Below are 22,500 nucleotides of genomic sequence, written 5' to 3'. Positions count from 1 at the left end.
TAAGGAGCTCACGAGTCAAAACCCTCTCCTGGCACGTGAGCGATGTCCCCATAAATCTCTGGTGTAGGCCCACAAAGCTTCACATCCAAAAAAAGTGAGACCTTTTAACTCTTTGAAGAGTATGTTTTTTGGAATTACATTTATTTTTTTATTTTTTTTAAACACCCAAATCAGTGTTTTTGCTTTCAGTTACCAGGAGTGATATCAACATTAGAATGTTCAGTTGAGGATATTTGCGATCTCGCATCTTAACGGGTTAAGCTGAACCACTACGTTATGCAGCAACAAAGATGATTTTAAGCCGTTTGACAAATGGCCGGCTCTCCTCCCGGGTCAGGATCGGACGACGGGGATCTGGGCATTCTGTAACCCGCGGGGGTTGCCAGCTCTAACACCCTGCTGTGTCGTAGCAGCATTTCAACTCCCCCCCCACCCCCTGCCTCTCCTCCCTCATGCAGTTTAATGCTCACTCTTTCGCTCATCTATATAGCTTCTCATATGAAACGACATTCAGATGAAGAAAAGTCAGTTTGACGTATGAACATGCGGCGGTGTGAACCGTCCTGGTCCCCACAAGGTAGTAAAAACAGAAAGTTACAGCTAAGTGCTTTTACTGAACAGAAAGTTACAGCTAAGTGCTTTTACTGAACAGAAAGTTACAGCTAAGTGCTTTTACCGAATAGAAAGTTACAGTAAGTGCTTTTACCGAATAGAAAGTTACAGCTAAGTGCTTTTACCGAACAGAAAGTTACAGCGAAGTGCTTTTACCGAACAGAAAGTTACAGCTAAGTGCTTTTACCGAACAGAAAGTTACAGCTAAGAGCATTTACCGAATAGAAAGTTACAGCTAAGTGCTTTTACCGAACAGAAAGCTACAGCCAAGTGCTTTTACCGAACAGAAAGTTACAGCTAAGTGCTTTTACCGAACAGAAAGTCACAGCTAAGTGCTTTTACCGAATAGAAAGTTACAGCTAAGTGCTTTTACTGAACAGAAAGTTACAGCTAAGTGCTTTTACCGAATAGAAAGTTACAGCTAAGTGCTTTTAGTGAACAGAAAGTTACAGCTAAGTGCTTTTACTGAACAGAAAGTTACAGCTAAGTGCTTTTACTGAACAGAAAGTTACAGCTAAGTGCTTTTACTGAATAGAAAGTTACAGCTAATTGCTTTTACTGAACAGAAAGTTACAGCTAAGTGCTTTTACTGAACAGAAAGTTACAGCTAATTGCTTTTACTGAATAGAAAGTCACAGCTAAGTGCTTTTACTGAAAAGAAAGTTACAGCTAAGTGCTTTTACTGAATAGAAAGTCACAGCTAAGTGCTTATACTGAATTATAAAGGGGGAAGCCCATGCCCCCCCCCCCCCAAAGACTATATTCATGTGGCAAACACACAAGTATGCAGCTTCGGGAGCTGAATTTCTCACTTCCTGTTTGACCAGATGTTATTTTCTGACCCACAAGCTGGGATGAAAGAGCATGCATGTCAACCCAATCTCTGCTGTTTCTTTAAGGCTCTCAGCACGGAATACCCTGGGATTTCCTCGTTTGGGGGACTCCAGTAGCGGGAAGCGGTGACACTGTCACTTCTGGACCAGGAAATTAAATTTAGGAAAAAAAGAAACAGCTAGCCCTGGAGGCTAATGGCACTGCTGTCTGTGTGCTGGGGGTACATTTCCAGACCAAACTCTTCCTTTTTCACCAAGTGTTTTCCCAACGTTTTTCACAGTTAGGGTGATAGCTTTCTGCCACATTCTTCCACACCTTTGGAGAAAAAACCCATGAATCTCAAATCAAAGGCCCTCAATCCACAGTTCTGCCCATATTTAAAAAATGAAAATAAACATGTGTGTTAGTGTGTGTGTGTGTATGTGTGAGTGTGTGTGTGTCTGTGTGTGTGTGTGTGTGCGTGTGTGTGTGTGTGTGTGTGTGTGTGTGAGTGAGTGTGTGTGTCTGTGTGGGTTTATGTGTGTGTGTGAGTGTGTGTGTCTGTGTGTGAGTGTATATGTATATGTGTGTGTGTGTCTGTGTGTGTGAGTGTGAGCGTGCGTCTGTGTGTGTGTGTGCGTGCGTCTGTGTGCGTGTGTGTGCATGCGTCTGCATGTGCATGTGTCTGTGTGTGTGTATGTATGTGCGTATGTATGTGTGTGTGTGTGTGTGTGTGTGTGTGCGTGTGTGCGTCTGTGTGTGTGTATATATGTGTGTGTGTGAATGTGTGTGTCTGTGTGTGCGTGTGTCTGTGTGTGAGTGTGTGCGTGTGCATGTGTCTGTGTGTGTGTGTGTGTGCATCTGCGTGTGCATGTGCGCATGTGTTTGTGTGCGTGTGTGTGTGCATGTGTGTGTGTGTGTGTGTGTGTGCGTGTTTTCTTAGTGCAACAATGAATTTTAAAACGGAGATGAAACAGGATGAAAACATTGTGAGGGTATGTGATGCAGTTGACTGTGGCTTCCCCCAAATAAACACTTCTGTTTCTAATAACCTCCACTCACTCTGGAGTGCATTATCATATTGCATGACTGGCTGTGCAAAGCAGCAGTTGTTTTCAGAAAGAGAAAGTGATGGTGGTCTAATCGGTTGACCTTTTATGTCACGTCTCGTTCCCGCAAGTTTTTCCCCCTTTTTCATTTTGGGGGGGGGGGGGGATTATATCTAATCTCAAAATGGATTATTCAGATAACTCAATCAATTCTAGAAGAAATGCACCATCAGACTTATGTGTCATGACAAGATATCAGAAAGCACACTGCTTTTCAAACTCGCATCACACCATATGACGGTTCACTTAAGGTAATTTCCACCGGTCGCTCAATTAAATTCACTCCGACAATTCAAAAACCTTCTTTTGAAAAGTCGAATCGTGTGAACAGAAATAATTATGTTTCAGATAAATGTTTATCTGAGAACAGGGAAATACAGAGGCACAACGAGGTGTGAACAAAAGTTGCCACTCAGAGGAGAGAAGTCCAGTCCGTTCGCTTCCTATAGTCTTGGCCTCGCTGCAACTTCCTGTGCGAAGGGCGTTAGTTACGGGAACGGAGCGCGAGCGGCCAGTAAACCTGCTTCACATCAGCCCCATCTCCCAACGGCGTAACCGCAGCAGCCCGAATCAAAACGGCCCCTTCCTCCCCAATGCTGGAGCCAAGCGAACTGGCACAACCTGCGTCACCTTTCCACCGAGCAGGAGGAAAACACACAACACAAGTTTTTTCGGTTCCCATTCCCCGAAACCGGGGGTAAATATTCCCACCGTGGGGACATTTCTCCAGTTTACTGGCTATCCTGTGCCCATTTTGAAGCAACAAGAACAGCTGTAAGAATGTTAACAAGCTGGTCTCCGTAAAAAAACACTATTCTTCAGGAATTATTATCCTACGATGACTTGTTAAAATTATCGGGAAGCTTCAGCGAATCTGGCATATATTTTAAGAATGTTCAGAACACTCTTAGAATATTATTGAGACACATTTCCCACAATATGTTTTCATGAGTAAATGATTAGAGGATGCTCTCAAACAAAATTTCAGTGTCACTGGTTTGCATCTGGGTGTCACAGGCAGAATCTGTTTCAGACAATAAGCATGCTCTAAGACTGTTTGCGCAATGCGGTCATCACAATATTATCCCTCTACTGAAATCCGGAAAGTGCCCTGACATTTAGAAATGAGTCATAGGGCATGTCTTTCCTTTAAAACCATGAAACAGCAACAATAACAGCTTTGACTTACCTTGATCTAATCATTCAGAATTCTCGGACGGATTATTATTCATCTGTATTTGTACGTATTTAAGTCAAAATAAGTAATGGATGAGAGTCTGATGGATAGCTAATTGCTGGGTTGCCGGTTCGATCCCACCCTGGGTGTGTTGAAGTATCCCTGAGCAAGACACCTAACCCCTAAATGCTCCTGATGAGCTGGTAGGTGCCTTGCTTGGCAGTCAATTGCTGCAACTGAGTGTGTCTGTGTGTGTGTGTGTGTATGAGAGAGTGTGTGAATGGGTGAATGAGAAACATCAATTGTACAGCGCTTTGGATAAAGGTGGTATATAAATGGCATTGACCATTTTACCATTTACAATAATATTTTTTTTCATACATCATGAAAACACTGTCTCTTCTCCAAGTAGCTGGGTCTGTTCCTGGTCTGAGCATGTCAACGAGACTTCCCCTCACACTGAATGAGCATTTACATTCACGAGAACTGTAAACACAAGCTCACACTAATAGATTTCTTCTCATTACACCCGTTGCCAAAGATTCATTTGATAATACGTTCAAGATTTTCCAAGCACCATCAAAGGTTTTTGCATTACGGGAAGTTGCGTGTTCTTGACTGTGCCGTAAACATGGCCATTACTAAAAAACAAAAACAACCTTAATTCAAATGTGCCATTTCCAAAAACTGTTTAGCGAACCCAATGCAGGAAGAGGACAGAAAAACAGGACGACCAGTTCACCAGTGCCACACGCTCTGTCTACAAGTGACTTGAAGTGCACAGCACTTTACAGAGTAAAGTGAATGGAGTAAATTAATACGTATGCGTGTGTATAGATATAATCATCACAAGTCAACTGTTGAACTCAAATGATGTATTGTAAATTCAAGTCATTTTGCAATTGCAAGATATATTTCAGAAAACCAACCGAATGCCAAAAGGCAGCTAGATGTATTTATTGTTTTATTTGTCTGACATAATTCAGTCTTAGATCTGATCTACATAATGGTCATCGCACTTTTCGCAGGGCTGCTTATATATGTTATTGAAACTGCCTCAGCCTCCACCGTTAGGAAGACTACAAACGTGAGGGTTCATGAGAGTCCCTTTTCCCTCCAAAACTCAAAACAACCAATGAAAAGCCTGTTTGTGTCACCAACTTCTCTTACATTACATTACTGGCATTTGGCAGACGCTCTTATCCAGATCGACATACAGTTGATGAGACTAAGCAGGAGACAATCCTCCCCGGGAGCAATGCAGGGTTAAGGGCCTTGCTCAAGGGCCCAATGGCTGCGTGGATCTTATTGTGGCTACACCGGGATTAGAACCACCGACCTTGCGTGTCCCAGTCCTTTACCTTAACCACTACGCTACAGGCCGCCAGCTCTCTGCTGAAGATGGCTCTGTGATGAATTTACACTGTTACCGTTAGTGATAGAATGGTGATAGAACACCACCATTAACCGGAGTTGGTCCCTGGGCACTTCACTGTGGCTACACTCTCAGAAATAAAGAGACAGTGGAGTTTTGTAAATGTACCCTGAATGTACAGTAATGTTCTCTTTGGGTACAAGCAAAAAAAAAAAAGGTCTAAATAAGTTATGTTTTTATGTGAAATTGTAAGTATAGTGTACCACCACAGCGGCAAGCGATTGTACCTGTGTAGGCGCTTTTTGCACCAAAATTTCTGAGAGCGTGGGAGGGGGGCGGAGGTGGGTGGGGCGTTACCTTGGTGACGGCGGGGTAACCCACGGCGACCTCGGCGGGGCAGTACAGCCGCTCCTCGTGGGACGCCTCCACCGCCGTGGCCCACTGGTCCAGGAAGCCGCTGGGCGTGTAGAGGCCGCAGTCCCGCACGCTGCTCTCCCGCTCAAAGTCCTCGCACACGCCGTCCCCGTCGTAGAAGTAGCACAGGCTGGGCTCCCCTGCACCACAGAGACAGGGCCCGGGTATGACAGGGCATGGCAGCAGAGCGTATAGGTAGGCAGGTAGATAGATATACAGACAGACAGACAGACAGATAGGTAGCAGGCCTGTCAAACACACCTACGGGCAGGGCCAAAAGCCAGCATGAATTACGGAAATCGGTGGGAGCCTGTGAGCTGTCTACCCACAATGCTTTAAGCCCAGCTAGCCTCGGGGGCCTGCTGTGCATCTCAGTGCATTAAGCACATCGGGGCCCGGTAGGCCTGCGCCTATCACACAGGGGCCCGTCTGGAGCCTGCAACGAACCCCCCACCCCACCCCTCAACCCCCCTCCCCGTGCCAATCATCTCCAAACGCGCTTAGTCACCGCAAACGCTCGCGTCGTAAACAAGACGTGCCCCTATGTCCAGGTCAGCGATTCGGCCAGGCTCCTGCTTATCTCCCAGCGTCTCTCTCTTCTTTATTTAGCGTGACAAAGAGAGAGATAAAAAAACACAAATAAAACAGCAGGCCTGCTTCCTGCAACAGGGAGAGGCCGGGACAGGATTCAAAGGAGAGGGAGAGAGGGGGGGGGAGGCGGGGGATAGAGATGTATCTGATGAGCTTGACAGATTGTGATCTACATGCTTTATTTAGAGGAAAATATGAGATGCGCCCTCATAGATTTTCCAGAAATTCCTCACGGAGTTCCGAGGAATGGCCGCAGACAGCGGTCTCGGCGTTAACCCTTTAAGGTGTGACATCGCAAATATGCGATTAGAATGTTCTTCACTGAACATTCTAACGCTGATGTCACAATCACCAGTGGAGTTCTAGAATGCTGACTGAAGGGCGTTCACACCAAAAACTATAATTATAACTATAACCATAACAATGTGAGCATCCCCACCCAGAACTACAACTATAACTATAACGATGTGAGCATCCACACTGATGAACAGTAACGTTCTGTAAATAGCCCTTTTGAACATGACGCCCTGTAAATTTGGATGGATTTGAATTGGTTCGAAGTGTTTCTATTGTTCATACAACTGGAAGAAATCGCTCTGAAAGTGATCCCAAAGATATTGCTTGTTCTTATAGTTATGGTGTGGGTCTCCGCCATCCACTTGAGTTGTTGTTTAACAATTTGTTTAATAAAATATTCAGAGTTATCGTTATAGTTATAGTTCTTGGTGCACTCTAAGAAAAAAAGTGAAGGTATGTTTTTGTTTGTCAAGGATCAAATTTCCTACCCTGTAAAGTACAGTAATGTTTTCTATGGGTAGAACTGAGTATGTTTTCCAAGGAAAAAGGTACAGATTATTTATATACTGCTGGCTCGGGGTACAGTTTTATGCCGCTATAGGGTACCGCCCCAGTGACAAGCATTTGTACCTTTATAGGCGGAGAGAGGAGAGTGTGTATACGAGCCTTTGGAATGAAGAATAAAAATACAAAAAAAACCTACTCTTCAAAGGTTTAAAAGTATTCTTTGGGGGGCATTAACATTACACGGTGGCCCCCCTTCTCCATTCAGCCTCTTCCAGCAAACAGACAGACGGACAGAAGGTTTGCACATTATAGGTCTGAATACCAACAACAACAAAACATATGACCTAGAAATATGTCAAGCAGGAAATGGCCACAATTAACAACGTGAGCAAGATGACAACACAGCAATTTCCTGCACCGGCAGAATAATTCCAAATGTCGGCATAACTTTTCTTTTCTTTGCCTTTCCCGAATTACACAGGTGAGACTAAAAGAGCGGGGAACAGATGAAAACAGGAGAAAACAATCATTGGAGAAAAAGGCTGAAAAAGAGCACTTAAAAGTTTGGTCTTTTGTGGAAACAAACTCCATTTTTGCTTTAAATAAGGAGAACAAACAGTCCACCCTCCGTACATATTATTCTCTTTATTCGGAGGGGATAAAACAAAGAAGGTTAAAGTTGGAGATGGGATAAGAGCAGAGATTCACAGCTGAAGGACCGTGACAGGGAACTGGACCTAGGTCTACACAACCCGGGCTTAATGGGTTCACAGTCGGTCACTCATCAGACTACACAGTCTCTAACAAAGACTTTTCACAACACGGAGAAACGTTTTAATGTCCGACATCTTCCGTAAACATGTTAAACCGTAACAGTCCTGTCGAGGCCACTCCAACATAGAGCAATATACATCGAAACCAGCACTACCGACAACCACCAACATTTGTCCTTAATTTGGTCTTAATCAAGCACATTCCGTTCAACAATCTGTGTTTGAAAAAGAAAATAAATACCTGCTTTTCGTTCCAATCAAGTCAAATTTAAGGACAGATGTTGGCAGAATCTGTGTATTTAGCTATGAAAACAAAAACGGACATTTGTTGGGAGTTTGAGACGGGTTTCGATGGGATCCAGATCCGCGTTGCATCTGCCCCGTGGCCGTACGACCCTGCGTTTGGCTGCTTGGACGCTGACAGACCGACCTACCCACGCAGTTGAAGAGCGGCTCCTTCCTGCACCGGCTGGAACAACCGTCCCCGTTCATGCCATTCATGTCATCACACTCCTCCCCTGAAACGCTGAGAAGATAAGATCACATCAGACCAGATCTAGCGACTTAGAAGCAGCCACAGTGCAGCACCCAGAATAATCATTACATTTTGCATAGTGATTTTAGAGACTCACAGTGCTTTCCAGTGCTGAGGGGGAAACTCGCCAAAGTGTAGCACCCACCTGAGCTACTTAGAAGCAGCCACAGTGCAGCCGCCCAGATAGATCACTGCATTTTACAGTGATTTTAGACACTCACACTTTACAGTGCTGAGGGGGAAACTCGCCTCCACCACCAGCTACGTGTACTCACCTTTGGATCCGGCCATCGCCGCAGTAGTGCACCCCCAGCTGGTGAGTGAGCGCGGGCGAGGGTTCACTCTCTCCCCGCCCGGAGACGGTGACCACCTGGTAGGTGTACTCCACCCCCTGCTCCACGTCCCTGTGGCACAGGCACACGGACACGGGGGGATAAGAACGCCACACGCTAAGGGCAGACTATGGAAGAGCTTTAGCCTTGCTGTGGTCTTATGTTTACAATAAAAGAAGTCTCCTTCTCCACCCTTAACCCCCGCCAGCTCACCTCGGTTTTATTATGTTCTTGGTTGTTCTGCTGTTTATTATTTTTATATCTGTTTTTTGTTAGCTGTCGCCTTGGAGGAAAAGCGATTCCGAGGTTGAGTCTGGTTTTTGAACAAGGCCTGTCAACGTGTCATTTGGCTTTGCCGTACTTGTGGTTCTTCACCTCCACTGTCGCAGTAGCGAGCGAGCTACAAACCGCTGAAAACGCTAACCCTGATCCGACCCCACAGGCCACTCCCCACACAGAAAAGAGTGCTGTGCCTAGAAACGCCCCGTTTTAGAAATAAATCCAGGGAGAGAAGAATGGATTCGGCAAATGTGCGCAGAGACAGGGACTGCCAATGCACCATAGCAAGTTAAGGTAAAAATCCTGCATAGTATTCCTTTCAGAACAGGATATTCAGCTCATCTTGGCACAGGACAGTAACTAGCACTGCACCAAGTCTGATCTCAAACAAGCCTAGGGCCTTTACTACCCATTCATACAGTTAGGAACCGGTACTTGGAGCACCTACATTTTATGGATCCAAGGCTAATTTGTGCTTCGACGACAAAGTACCTGCGACAAGTTTTGCCATCAAGCCAACACTTTTGCAGACACACACAGACACATACACGCACATACATGCTCACACACACAGATACACACACATAAACACACACGCACACACACACCCTGGTACACAATACTAGGTTAGGCTCACCTCTAGGGGCTGCATCGTAACAATACCCTAGTAAACTATTGCATGAATAGCACTCTTTGTAAAAAATAAATCAATAAAAAATACCTCACAATGTTCCTCAAGTGTAAAGTTTTCCATTCATTAATATTATATACATTTAAACTACATTCAGCGCACACTCTTCTGTAGAAAGACGTAGACAAATTACCTTCTTTCACATGCAATCCATTTAAAGAAGTGGATATTTACAAAAGTAATTCAGGTTAAGTACCTTACTCATATACAAAGGCAGTGGCCCAGCGGGGAATCAAACCCAGACGAGCCCAGTTCCCTAACCAGATCCCTGAAGCAGAAAAACACTCAGTTTCAAATCAAGCGTGATTGAGATTTTACTGTGATAAAGTAGATTTTCTCCCTCTTGGAATTGCATAAACTCTGATGTTAAATTAACACTAAACATTCTTGTGAGATTGAGATGCTTGATATGAACATATTCTTAAAAAGTTCAGGCTTTTCACCTGTATTTTTTTGTAATCCAGCCCACACAACAATTTTTTAACAAGAAAGTTTTATCAAGAAGTTTTGAAGCTGAAAAACTTGCAAAAAGGTTTATCGAGACCACAGATGTGGTCAAGAGGGCTGCAGTGTCTGCTGGTTTTCAAGATGTTTTTGACATGGTTCATTTAAGTCATTGATTGGCTGAAGAATCCACACACCTTCTCAAAGACAGCTGATTGAAAGAAGACCACAAAAACCTGAATAAACTACAGCTGCCTGAAAATGTATCCCTGATCTAAAGTGCCAAAGCCTCACACTCAAGATATCAGCAAGAAAGAAAACCCCAATAAAAAGCAAAACAATAATATGAAATACACTGCATGCATGGACGAAATTACAAAACATAAATCCTGTATCAAAAGCCTCCGTGCTATTCTTCTGCTAAAACGTTAATCCTGTCTCTCCTCCAGCTCTTGCCGTTCAGACACGGACTCAAACACAAGTTTTATTTTGTTTTGTTCGGGGACTTGGAGGCGGGGGGGGGGCTGTGGTAAAGCGGAGGTGACAGAGGCATTGGCGGGAACGCCGCGGCTCCACGCCCCCGCTGAGGGACTCCGAGCACATTCCCGTTTCCCCGGGAGATGGGCCAGAGCGCTGTAACAGATATCCGCAGAGACCCGGAGAGTGAGGGACTCCGACGCGAGGTCGGAGTGACGGTCACCTGACCCAGGCGCGTGCGAAGGCGGCCGGGGGGGGTCGAGGGGGGGTCGAGGGGCGTAGCGGGGGAGACACCGGGCCGGCGGGACGCCGTTCTTTCCTGCATTCCTCGCGCCGACGGTCAGGTATGCGAGCGTGCGCAAACAAATATCCAGAGCGCTGTCAGGAACTGCTTGGGGGAAACACAATACATCACGCCGTGCGCCAAGAATAAGACGAGGCGATGGAGCGGGGAGGAGAAAAAAAGCCTTCCGAAACCGCAGAGGTTAAGCATATCCGCACGAGCGCTGCACAAGCACAAACCAGCTTCAGATCAACACTACAGCACAAACCAGCTTCAGATCAACACTGCAGCACAAACCAGCTTCAGATCAACACTGCAGCACAAACCAGCTTCAGATCAACACTACAGCACAAACCAGCTTCAGATCAACACTGCAGCACAAACCAGCTTCAGATCAACACTGCAGCACAAACCAGCTTCAGATCAACACTGCAGCACAAACCAGCTTCAGATCAACACTACAGCACAAACCAGCTTCAGATCAACACAGCGCAAACCAGCTTCAGATCAACACTACAGCACAGCTCAAACCAGCTTCAGATCAACACTACAGCACAAACCAGCTTCAGATCAACACTACAGCACAAACCAGCTTCAGATCAACACTGCAGCACAAACCAGCTTCAGATCAACACTACAGCACAACCCAGCTTCAGATCAACACTGCAGCACAAACCAGCTTCAGATCAACACTACAGCACAAACCAGCTTCAGATCAACACTACAGCACAAACCAGCTTCAGATCAACACTACAGCACAAACCAGCTTCAACACTGCAGCACAAACCAGCTTCAGATCAACACTACAGCTCAAACCAGCTTCAGATCAACACTACAGCTCAAACCAGCTTCAGATCAACACTACAGCTCAAACCAGCTTCAGATCAACACTACAGCTCAAACCAGCTTCAGATCAACACTACAGCTCAAACCAGCTTCAGATCAACACTACAGCTCAAACCAGCTTCAGATCAACACTACAGCTCAAACCAGCTTCAGATCAACACTGTCCAGAACCACTTAAATATATATACTGTATCATATATACTTATAATGGGCAGTTTCATGCAGGGTGTCATCCCTTCCAATGAAATTAACTTAAATTAAAATGCACTATTTTCAACATGCTGGATTCCAGGTTAATTACTGAAATCTGCAATCTGTCTACATCTGCAATCTGTCTTGGTGGAAGTCATAGGACATTACTGGCAAATTACAATAGATGAGTTGCTGAACTGAAGTAAACATATAAAAATAAATAAAAAGCCTAGAGAATCTGTCCAACTAAATCAAAACTGTGGCACTGAACTAAAAAGAATGTTGTGTGGCTTTTGTTTCACACACACACACACACACACCCCAACACACACACACACACACACACGCGCACTCTCACACACACACACATACATACATATAAACACCATGCAGGTTTCTTTTGTTCTTTTTTATTTTGAGAAACTCTCATCTTCGGATCCAAAAAGACACTCCAAAGTCAAAACATAGGCCCCAAGACCCATAACAAAACCCGCATCAGCATGGCAGATGCTGAGTTCACACAAGGCCAGCTTTCCATCGCAGCCATCAGCAGAGCGCTGAGCTCCTCTTGCTAATGGGTAAGGAAACCATAACATTTTATACGTGGCAAAATAATAATAGTACAATCTAATTATCGCCTAACGAGAAGGGCCCTGGCTGAGTTTAGCCACAGCTGAAAACGCAACCATCACATGAACCCAATAAAACATCAATAATACAGAGCACTCAATCACGCCTCTGAAACGTGTCAGGGGGTTAAAGGATGTGTGTGTTATGAAACTGGGCGCGTTTGTGCGTGATGTGTGCTGCTCTTGATCTATAAAAGGAGGCTAGTTTTCCATTTGCGTTTTATGGACACGGTGAAGTGGTGCTGTACTGACGCTGCCGTGTTTAATCGCGCTGTACTTGCGCTGTGGAACGTCCCGCGGCTTTGGCAACAACCGCAATAATTACTGGGGTCAATCCGCTTTTTTTCTGTTGTTTGCGTAGTAGCTCGAAGAAACCTATGAGTGTATGAGTCTTGCGACAGCGCACCCCTGTTTCTCCATTATAAAATCATACACCAAACGTAAATAACATACCCGGCTCTGTCTTGCAATCGCCGAAGTGTCATCGTGGGTATTGTCATATTAAGAGAGGTAGAAATATAGCTTTAGATTAGCCAGCTGCGCTCCGTCGGTCAAGATAGCAAAAAACGTTTAGCAGGTCAAGAGGTGTCACGAACTCAGCTAATTTTTTGTATTTGTATGTTATTGTATCATTGTTATTTTATCTTTTTTTACCCGGAGACTCATTCCAGCGCGAGTTCACGCGAGATGCTTTCAAGTCTCTAACCAAAAGCAACAGAACTCTACCTTTCATTCCAACCAGGAGCTCTCTGCTCTATAGAAAAAACTACAGAATGCATTTCTTACGAAAAAGAATACAAGTAAACCCGATTAACAAACAGTTTAACAGCACCGTATACAATTACGCTGAGAGAAGCAAGAGTCATATGGAATTTTACGCAACCATTACTGCTCCTTATGGATGCTCATTCGCTTATCCGCGGTAAAACCGAGTGGTCACGTTGTTCGTGGCCGTTCCTCCAGTTTGAAATACCCACCATGCATCACTCCACCATTTTCTACGAACCCCCTGCATTTTCTTCAGATTTCTAACTTTATTCTTCCATGTCCCTCTTGTACATTTCAGGGTCATGCTAATTCTGGGAAACCTGGCCTGCTCAACCATACTTCAGACATCATAATTACCCCAGTTTTAGACGGGAAATAACGCCAGCCCATCTCATGCATATGATTCAGGCTAATAAGCGAATATATTTACTATATCCAAAACTTTCACTCATTATGTAAACCAGACAACTCAGGTTTAATTGTACGGGAAAAGTTACGTTTTCGAAACAGGAGGTATATTCTCTTAGCTGCTTCGTCATTTGAATCTGGCACCAAGAGGACTCTTACATTTCTCGGGCTCGTCTTTCCTCTTATTTGTGATGAATGCGCATAGCTCCTAGCTCTTCACGCATTAAATCAATACATTTAAGTTCGGGGATGACTTGTCCTCTCGGTCGGAGTTGTTATTCAAACTGCTGGTGGGGTTTGATGGTGAAGCACTCTGGGATACATTTGAATGTGAGTCTGTGTGTCCATAAACCTGTCTGTTTTTATTTGTGGCCTGTGGAAACGACATCTCCAAGTGACTGAATGTGCAGCGCAGACCACCGCTGGTGAATACGCATCTCCGCGTAGACCAGACAGAGAAACATCCAAGAGCGCGGATAATGGCTTAACCAAACGTTTCGGTTTAACGGCATACTTCCCTGCTCGGTGCTGTTAAACTGAACCTGGCGCCACTATCCAAGGTCTCTCTCGCTCTTTCCCGCTCTCTCGCACTCTTTCGCTACCTCCCTCTCCACTGGAAGTGTAACAGACGGGCAGTTGGCCGGGGGCTTCACGGGGGTCCGAGGCGATCCGTTCCAACACAAACCCCTCCGACTCGGGGCCGGCACATTTTTCACACTTCCTCAGGAAGTGCATTAACCGTCCCCGGCAGCGCGGGGTCCGCCACGGCCGCCTCTCCCTCTCCAAGAACAACCGAATAACATCACTCAGGCAGATAATATCCCGTGCATCCGCCAGCCTTCCCTGCTGACTTGCTTTGTTTTGCTTCATGTATGTTATCTCTCGTTTGAGTTTCTATCCACCTATCGTTTCTGTATTATTCTGTTGCTTTTTTTAAAATAGAAAACGTACTAGGTCTTGCACTGAAATGTGAAATAAATGCATTTGCATGGTGTCTTTTGCAGTATGCAGTTGTTGCATTGAGTTTATAAATGTTCTAGTACTAATTCCGCCTCTTTTGTGCCTCTACCTGCCTCTCTATTTATAAAAGAGAAGAAACACTTGGGATGATTTAGTTCTTAAGAGGACAGTGGGTGTTTGTGTTCCCTGGTGTCTGAAAGAACTACGCTGGACATAAAGAAACATTGTGGGACTGCAGGGGCATGTTGGGGTGAGGTGGGACTGTCAAAGAGGGATGGGCATGTGCTTATACAGGGACATTTCTGGGTGGTCCCCTCTTATCAGAAATGTGAATGGGGGTGAGGGGGGTGATATAAATGGATATGAACCCACACAAACCCCTTACCCCACAAAAATATTTCAAAATGAAGTGAATAAACAACTTCTCTGGTGACACGCACACACACACACACATACACACACACACACATGCACAGCAGCAGGACAGGAAACACACTGACCCCTACGGAGGTAGTGCTCAACATCACCCAAACAATGGCAGGCATTCACAAATAAAGGATGCTTATCAGAAGCCCTCTCCTCGTGTGAACTGTGCCAACTGCAGATAACACAATCCCACCAGGGGGCCAGGAAAACGGCAGATCATCGAGCCAATCTGGAACTTCCTGCACAAACCATTTCCATGTACTAGTTACCAAAAATGTAACTTTTTTTTACAAGTGGCCATCTTAATACTGAGGGACAGACAGATGGCAATTACTTTTTCAGTCCATTTCTGGTTTTCCACAAGTGCATGTAAAATCATATGCTCTTTAGTGTGGGCTTTATCCATAGGGAAACCAGGAAAACCAGGAAAACCCTCATTTTTTAGCTTTAGATTTTGATTAGCCAGCTGCGATCAAGAGGTGTCACAAACTCAGCTAATTTTTGTATTTGTAGTTATTCTATGATTGTTATTTTATCTTTTTTTACCTGGAGACTCATTCCAGCACGAGTTCACGCAAGGTCCTTTCAAGTCTATTTCCATTTCCCAAAACCCCTCAAAAGGTGACTGAAAGCACTAGTGCACTACGGACCCTGAAAGAACCTCCAGAACTGGACAGAACGTGGCAGTTAAGAACATTAGCATATAAAACAACCTGCAGGTGAGGTGGTGGGCGGGGCCTATAGGTGAGGTGGGGGGGCGGGGCCTATAGGTGAAGTGGGAGGCGGAGCCTGTAGGTGGGGGGGAGCCTATAGCTAAGGTGGGAGGTGTGGCCTATAGGTGATATGGGAGGCAGAGCCTGTAGATAAGGTGGGTGGGGTCTGTAGGTGAGGTGGGGGGCGGAGCTTATAGGTGAGGTGGGGGTCAGGACTTATAGGTGAAGTGGGAGATGGAGCCTGTAGGTGAAATGGGAGGCGGAGCCTGTAGGTGAAATGGGAGATGGAGCCTGTAGGTGAGGTGGGAGGCAGAGCCTGTAGGTGAAATGGGAAGCGGAGCCTGTAGGTGAAATGGGAGGCGGAGCCTGTAGGTGAAATGGGAGGCGGAGCCTGTAGGTGAAATGGGAGGGGGAGCCTGTAGGTGAAATGGGAGATGGAGCCTGTAGGTGAAGTGGGGGGGCCTGAAGGAGGGCGGGGCCAGAGGCCTACCTGTCCAGGTATCTGCGGCTGGTGGCGGGCAGGCGGAGGCCCTGGGGGGCGTGGGAGAAGGCGGGCTGGCGCAGGAGGTGGTACTGCAGCGGGGCACAGCCCCTGCACAGAGGGCAGTCTGGTTTGGAGGAGAGCAGCGTGGCATCGATCTCCAGGTGCTGCTCGGCCGTGTAGAACTGCACGCCGTACACCTGGTCCTTCACGTCCAGCTGCAGGGTGAGCGGCGTGTCGCAGAACAGCGCGCTGGGGCCCAGCGACACGTTGCCCCCGGACACCGTCAGCAGCACCACGTCGTGCAGGGCGGGCGGGGCCGTGTCCTCGGAGGAGAAGAAGGTGACCCAGGCCGTGAGCGAATCGGGGACCAGGGGGTGGGCAAACTCCAGCTGCAGCATGCAGCCCTGCTGGGGGCAGGGCGGAGACCCCACGCTGCTTGGCTCTGCCCCGGCGTTGGGGCTCCAGGTGCGAACGCTGGGCTCACAGGCCTGCTCCACGTCCGGAGGACCTGTGAGGGGAAACGCACACACCCTGCTGTGATGTCACAGTGCCACAGTGACGTCACAGTAGGGTTTACATCCTATTGTAACATCAGTGTTACAGCAATGTCACAGTGGGGTATATAGAGCATTGTGACATTTGTGTCACAGTGATGTCACATTGGGGAATACAACTGTAAGTCGCTCTGGATAAGAGTTTCTGGCAAATGCGATTAATGTTAATGTAATTGTGACATCACACTAAGCTATACAGAGCATTATGACACCACTGTGACCCTAAGCAGCAGTGTGGCACAATAGTTAGGGAATGGGACTTGTAACCCCAAGGTTGTGGGCTCCAGTCCCAGCTGAGGGTATGAAAGGCATGCAGGGGAGCAGGAAAAGAGTGTGAATTAATAATTTACTGAATATGAATTCCAGATGGCATGGCAGTCCCACTACACTGTTCCAAGCTTGGCCCAGTGAAAATACATGTCCGTGACTGCTCTTTATTTGTAGTGTAACTGAAATAAAACTACAATAGAATAAAATAAAATAAAGTAGATGAGCCCTGTTTTACAGGAGAAGTGGCACTGGCAGGAGGGTCCCCCATCCCGCTGGGGCCCCACGGCCCTGAGCTGGCCTGTCAGCAGCCCGTCAGCCAGTGTCTGGAGAGGAGAGACGCTCACCCTCCCTGCTCACAGTGACGTACACACACAGCATCCATCAGGCGCGTTGAAAGGCCCAAACACTTCTCTATAGAGCGGCTCCAAACTGGCAACCACCACGGCCATTCTAACCTCAGCTCTGGGCTGTGTACAAGAATCCAGTGTTGAATCAACTGAGTTCAGTTCCCAGGACACAGAGAGTGTGTGTGTGTGCGTATATGTGTATATGTGTGTGTGAGTGTGTGTGTGTGTATGTATGTGTATATGTGTGTGTGTGAGTGTGTGTGCATGCATAAGTGTGTGTGTGTGAGTGTGTGTATGTGTGCTTGTGTGTGTGTGTGTGTGTGTGTGTCTGTGAATGTGTGCATGCATGTGGGTGTGTGAGAGAGTGTGTGTATATGTATGCATGTGTGTGTGACTGTGTTTTTGTGAGTGTGTATGCCTGTGCATATATGTTTTTGCGTGAGAGTATGTGTGTGTGTGTGTGTGTGTGTGTGTGTGTGTGCATGTTTGTGAACACAAATGTTTGTATGTCAGAGTGTGTGAGACAGGCAAGGAAAGAGAGGAGAGAAAGATGGAAAGAGATCTTCAAAGCTTTCCTTGTCCTCTTTCTGTGCCTGTTGTTTTTGTTTATTTGCTCTGTGGGGGGCTGCAGTGCCGATATTGTGGTCTGTCACTCATTGTCTTGAAGAGTGGAGTATCCATGTTTATCATTTTTGAAAACGGCTGCTGGTTTTGCTAATGCAATCAGGGCCGAGGCAAACTAAATACAATTTGAAAGATATTCTGGGACAACTTCAACATCTATAAACATCAGCGTCAATCACAGAAAACATACTGGCAAAACCAGCATAAATTCCGCGCAAACATTACAAAACCACGCTGCAATCCACACAAAACACTTTGTATCAAAGGACCCTTCTTAAACCACTTTATGGGGACAAAAAGCTGGAAAAACCAAACCAAAATCCATTCCTACTTTATGTTCCTGACCAGACAGATATTTTGAGCATGTTGTATGCCCGTTTGCTTCTCTGAAATTCACAAATGATGAAACGTGCCAGGCAACTGGAAAATCTTATTTGACCCGGTCAATGTACATTAGCATTTCTGCAAATGTGTCAGAGTTAGCCCGAGAGGCTAATCTTCACCTGTAGATCTTGGGCTACACGTTTGTGGATTGTGGGAGAAACCCACTCGAACACGAGGAGATCATGCAAACTCCACGCAGAGTGGATTGTGAATTAGCGTTTCTCTGCAAACGCTAAATACAGTGGTACATCTGGTGACATTTCCAATGTTATCGTGATGTCCATATCAAATAAATACATCTAATCTAATCTAATGACCAGAGACTCAAACCCAGGACGTCCTTCTTGCTAGGAATAAGTGTTAACCACTGTGCCACCGTGCCTGTTTATTTCTGTTTATTTTTCCAGCTTTCCTGAAAGCACGGGGAGTGTGATGTTATGCCACACAAACACAGACCCCCTCGCGGGCCAGACTGCCTCTTCAGACCGGCCATTTCCTGTGGAAGAGCGTTCGTCTTGCTCGCGAGCCTTCCGCACAGACGACGCATTTCTGCTTTCGTCCGCAAAACTCCGAAAATAACAGTCAGGGGAGTCTTCATCTGAAATTTTCATTAAGAGCACATTCTGGACGATAAACAGGGCTTCTCATTTGGACGTTATGGCCGTAGCCCCCGAGGCAAAAAGGGGGCGCGAGGCAGGGAGCTTTTAGAAGAGCGACCAGGTCTCTCTCCGAGAAATGCAGGCCCTCGCTCTTTCAGCTGATTGGCTAATCTCAAGGGGGTATTAGGCTGTCTAGGAAAGTTCTGGTCCTGGGAAGTATACGGTAAGGGGAAAGGCCTTGGGATGAATTCTTGCTTAATTGCAGTCAGTTGAGTATTCAGCAGTCCTACAGTAGGTGCTCTCGTGTGGGAAAGCAGGCTTCTGAGATATGGGTCTGGGGTGGGGGGGGGGGGGGGGGACAGGTAGGCACATGAATGGAGGCCTGTTTGGGATCAGAAGGGATAAGGCATGAGAGAGGCGTCTGCTGACTCCGACATGACCCTTGACCTTTGTGTGACCTTACAGCTCCTGCCCTCCCCGTGCATGCACACACACACATACACACGCACATATACACACACGTGCACACGTACACAAACATATACACACAAGTGCAGACACACACACATATGCATGCACACTCATATACATGCACACACAACATGTACATGCATGCTCACACACTCATGCACACACACACACGTACAGACAGACACACACACACACACAGAACTCATCCCTGCACGGACATGCACACACACACACATGCATGCATACATGCACACACATATACACACAGCATGTACACACGTATACACATGCACACACACACACACACACACACACACACACACACACACACATGACCAACAGGCTGAGTGGGCAGTCAGGCAAGAGCTCCAGAACAGGAAGGCAGGAGTGGAGTAAAGATTTAACTGCTGAATAAAAGTGTTCTTCCTGCCAGACAAATAACCTAGTTCTGCACGAGTCTGCTCCTCACCCGGCTACGTCCACCGGCCCAGGAGAGGCCAGACATCTCTCTCTCCATCTCTCCATCCCACTCTCCCTCCCTCCCTCGGACGGGCACAATCCCGTCTGTGTTGGCGGTCTCTCTCCATCTCTCCATGATTCCCTCTCTCTCCCTCCCTCTCTCTCTCCCTCCCCCATCTCTCTCTCCCCCTCCCTCTCTCTCTCCCTCCATCTTTCTCTCTCCTCCTCCCTCTCTCCCCCTTCCCCCTCGCTCTCTCTCTCTCCCTCTCTCTCCCTCCATCTTTCTCTCTCTCTTCCTCCCTCTCTCTCCCTCGCCCCCCCTCCCTCTCTCTCTCTCGCTCTCTCTCGGACTGACACAATCCCGTCTGTGTTGGCGGTCTCTCTGCGTGTCGTTCAGCGTAATTAAGCACTTCGGTCACGATGACCTCACTTGGCTGATGACCTCATGCGGGCAGCGCTGTTACCCATTGGCAGCAGAGTAATGGGGGTAAAGCAGACCTTTTATTTGGTCTGCATCGCGTTTATTTACGTCCCGAACCGAGGCAAGGTGCCACGCAACCAGTCGCACCTGAAGATCGAGTTCAGGCAGGGGCAAACGAGGCCTTTCAGAGTGGTGCCTCTCCCCCTGGGTCAGAGGTGGTTATGTAATGATCGCACTTGTGCTTAATTATTTTAGTATTCATAACTATATTATTAAACATACCATAAGCCAGATGTGAACAGTTCAATAAGTTACTGACAGTTAAGAGAGGACTTTCTGCTTTGCTGTAGGTTCGTGGTGTTCTAGCGATTGTGGTATTGCTACTTTGCCAGTTATCTGATTATTCCGAAAGGTTTTTATCTACAGTATGAGATCGCTCTACCAATTGAAGCTATACTTCCCTCTCGGGTTTTCAGTGCACTTGTCCCAGGTTCTGATTTTATATTACCATATTGGTGCAACAAATGTGGGTTTGTCGTACCCTGAATATCACACTTGTTTAGGAATTTAGCACTTTTTTCCAAATCTAGGGCATTATAAAAATAAAATTGCATACAGCACAAGCTTCTAATGGGTTAGACATACAGGGAACATGTTTGTCTTCAAACATGGCTCCCAGATAAAGCATTTTTGAGGCTATAAAAATGAAATAGTATCAAGGGCTGGAAAAAAATATGAAAACATAGGATTTTACCTGAAATAGTTAACAGGCCTTGGTCTTGGGACTCATTGATGATACAGACAAGGTTTGAACAAAATCTGAGAGGATGCTGCAACAACCTGATCTGGTTTGACCCGGAATGACCCGGAATGAACCGGAATGACCCGGAATGACCCGTGATGGCGGCCATGGGACTCTGCGATGCGCATGCCAGCGGGGTGTGACCTACCGGAGCGCCGAGCACGTCCTGCGGGACACCACAGTACAGGCGCCAGGCCACAGAAGGAACACACGTTATCTCCTTTTGCTTCTTTCCAGAACGTTCCACTGACCTGGCTGGTACTGGGCTGGTTGTCGGTGAACGAATAGGGCCCCCCAGTGTAAAGTGCCTTGAGGTTGCAAATGAAGCTATACAATTGCAATGTCTCGTTCCATCATTATATATTAATCTGCATAGGCCCTGTCGTGTCTTTCACAGTATGGTGAACTACAGCAGCACAGTGTATATGGCAATAGCAGCTGATTTCAGCATGAATTCAGTGTTCATTCGCGGAAAAAAATCATTTCCATGGGAAGGGAGACTTATTCTTGCTGCTATTTCTATTTCTTATTTGCGTAGTTTGCTCTGCGAAACGAAGCAGCTTGACCAGCCAGCAGAGAAAAACCGCAAAAAGTTACCACACGCTAAAAAGCGTCCAGGCTGGGAGCGTTCCGGCAGACAGGGGGCGGAGCCTCTCTATGGAGCGTGGCCGCGCCGGGGCGTCGTTGCCGACGGCGACATTCCGCCCCGCCGAACGCCTCGCAGGACCTGCTGACGGACGGACAGATGGGCCGCGGCGTCCAAGAGCAACTCAAAAACACGCCGTGGGCCGCCAGCCGGCCTGAGTGTTAGCAGTTCATCAGCGGCCATCCCAGCCACGGCCGAACAGAGCCTACTACACCGAGACGCCTCACTGAGAGCAGCAGAAATCATCAAATCTGGACCTGAAATCCACATCTTACTGCCCTCTACAGCAGAAATCATCAAATCTGGACCTGAAATCCACATCTTACTGCTCTGTACAGCAGAAATCATCAAGTCTGGACCTCAAATCCACATCTTACTGCTCTCTACAGCAGAAATCATCAAGTCTGGACCTGAAATCCACATCTTACTGCTCTGTACAGCAGAAATCATCAAATCTGGACCTGAAATCCACATCTTACTGCCCTCTACAGCAGAAATCATCAAATCTGGACCTGAAATCCACATCTTACTGCTCTGTACAGCAGAAATCATCAAGTCTGGACCTCAAATCCACATCTTACTGCTCTCTACAGCAGAAATCATCAAGTCTGGACCTGAAATCCACATCTTACTGCTCTGTACAGCAGAAATCATCAAATCTGGACCTGAAATCCACATCTTACTGCTCTCTACAGCAGAAATCATCAAGTCTGGACCTCAAATCCACATCTTACTGCTCTGTACAGCAGAAATCATCAAGTCTGGACCTCAAATCCACATCTTACTGC

At 46.6% G+C, this 22,500-nt stretch overlaps 1 protein-coding gene across 1 annotated transcript in view; it reads right to left on the bottom strand.

The window, feature by feature from the left end:
- pappaa (pregnancy-associated plasma protein A, pappalysin 1a) overlaps positions 1 to 22,500 on the bottom strand; it is a 90,366-nt gene that overhangs the window by 43,922 nt on the left and 23,944 nt on the right. The window contains exons 7-10 of the mRNA XM_061263518.1: positions 16,142 to 16,643; positions 8,479 to 8,607; positions 8,103 to 8,194; positions 5,444 to 5,640 (exon numbers count right to left, since the gene is read on the bottom strand). Coding sequence (XP_061119502.1) covers positions 5,444 to 5,640; positions 8,103 to 8,194; positions 8,479 to 8,607; positions 16,142 to 16,643 — 920 coding nt within the window. The remainder of the gene's footprint in view (positions 1 to 5,443; positions 5,641 to 8,102; positions 8,195 to 8,478; positions 8,608 to 16,141; positions 16,644 to 22,500) is intronic.

The sequence above is a fragment of the Conger conger genome, chromosome 12, assembly GCF_963514075.1.
Source record: "Conger conger chromosome 12, fConCon1.1, whole genome shotgun sequence".
In the NCBI taxonomy this organism is placed as follows: Eukaryota; Metazoa; Chordata; class Actinopteri; order Anguilliformes; family Congridae; genus Conger; species Conger conger.
The sequence above is the reverse complement of the archived record's forward strand: the minus strand, read 5'-3'. Positions and strand labels throughout refer to the sequence as shown.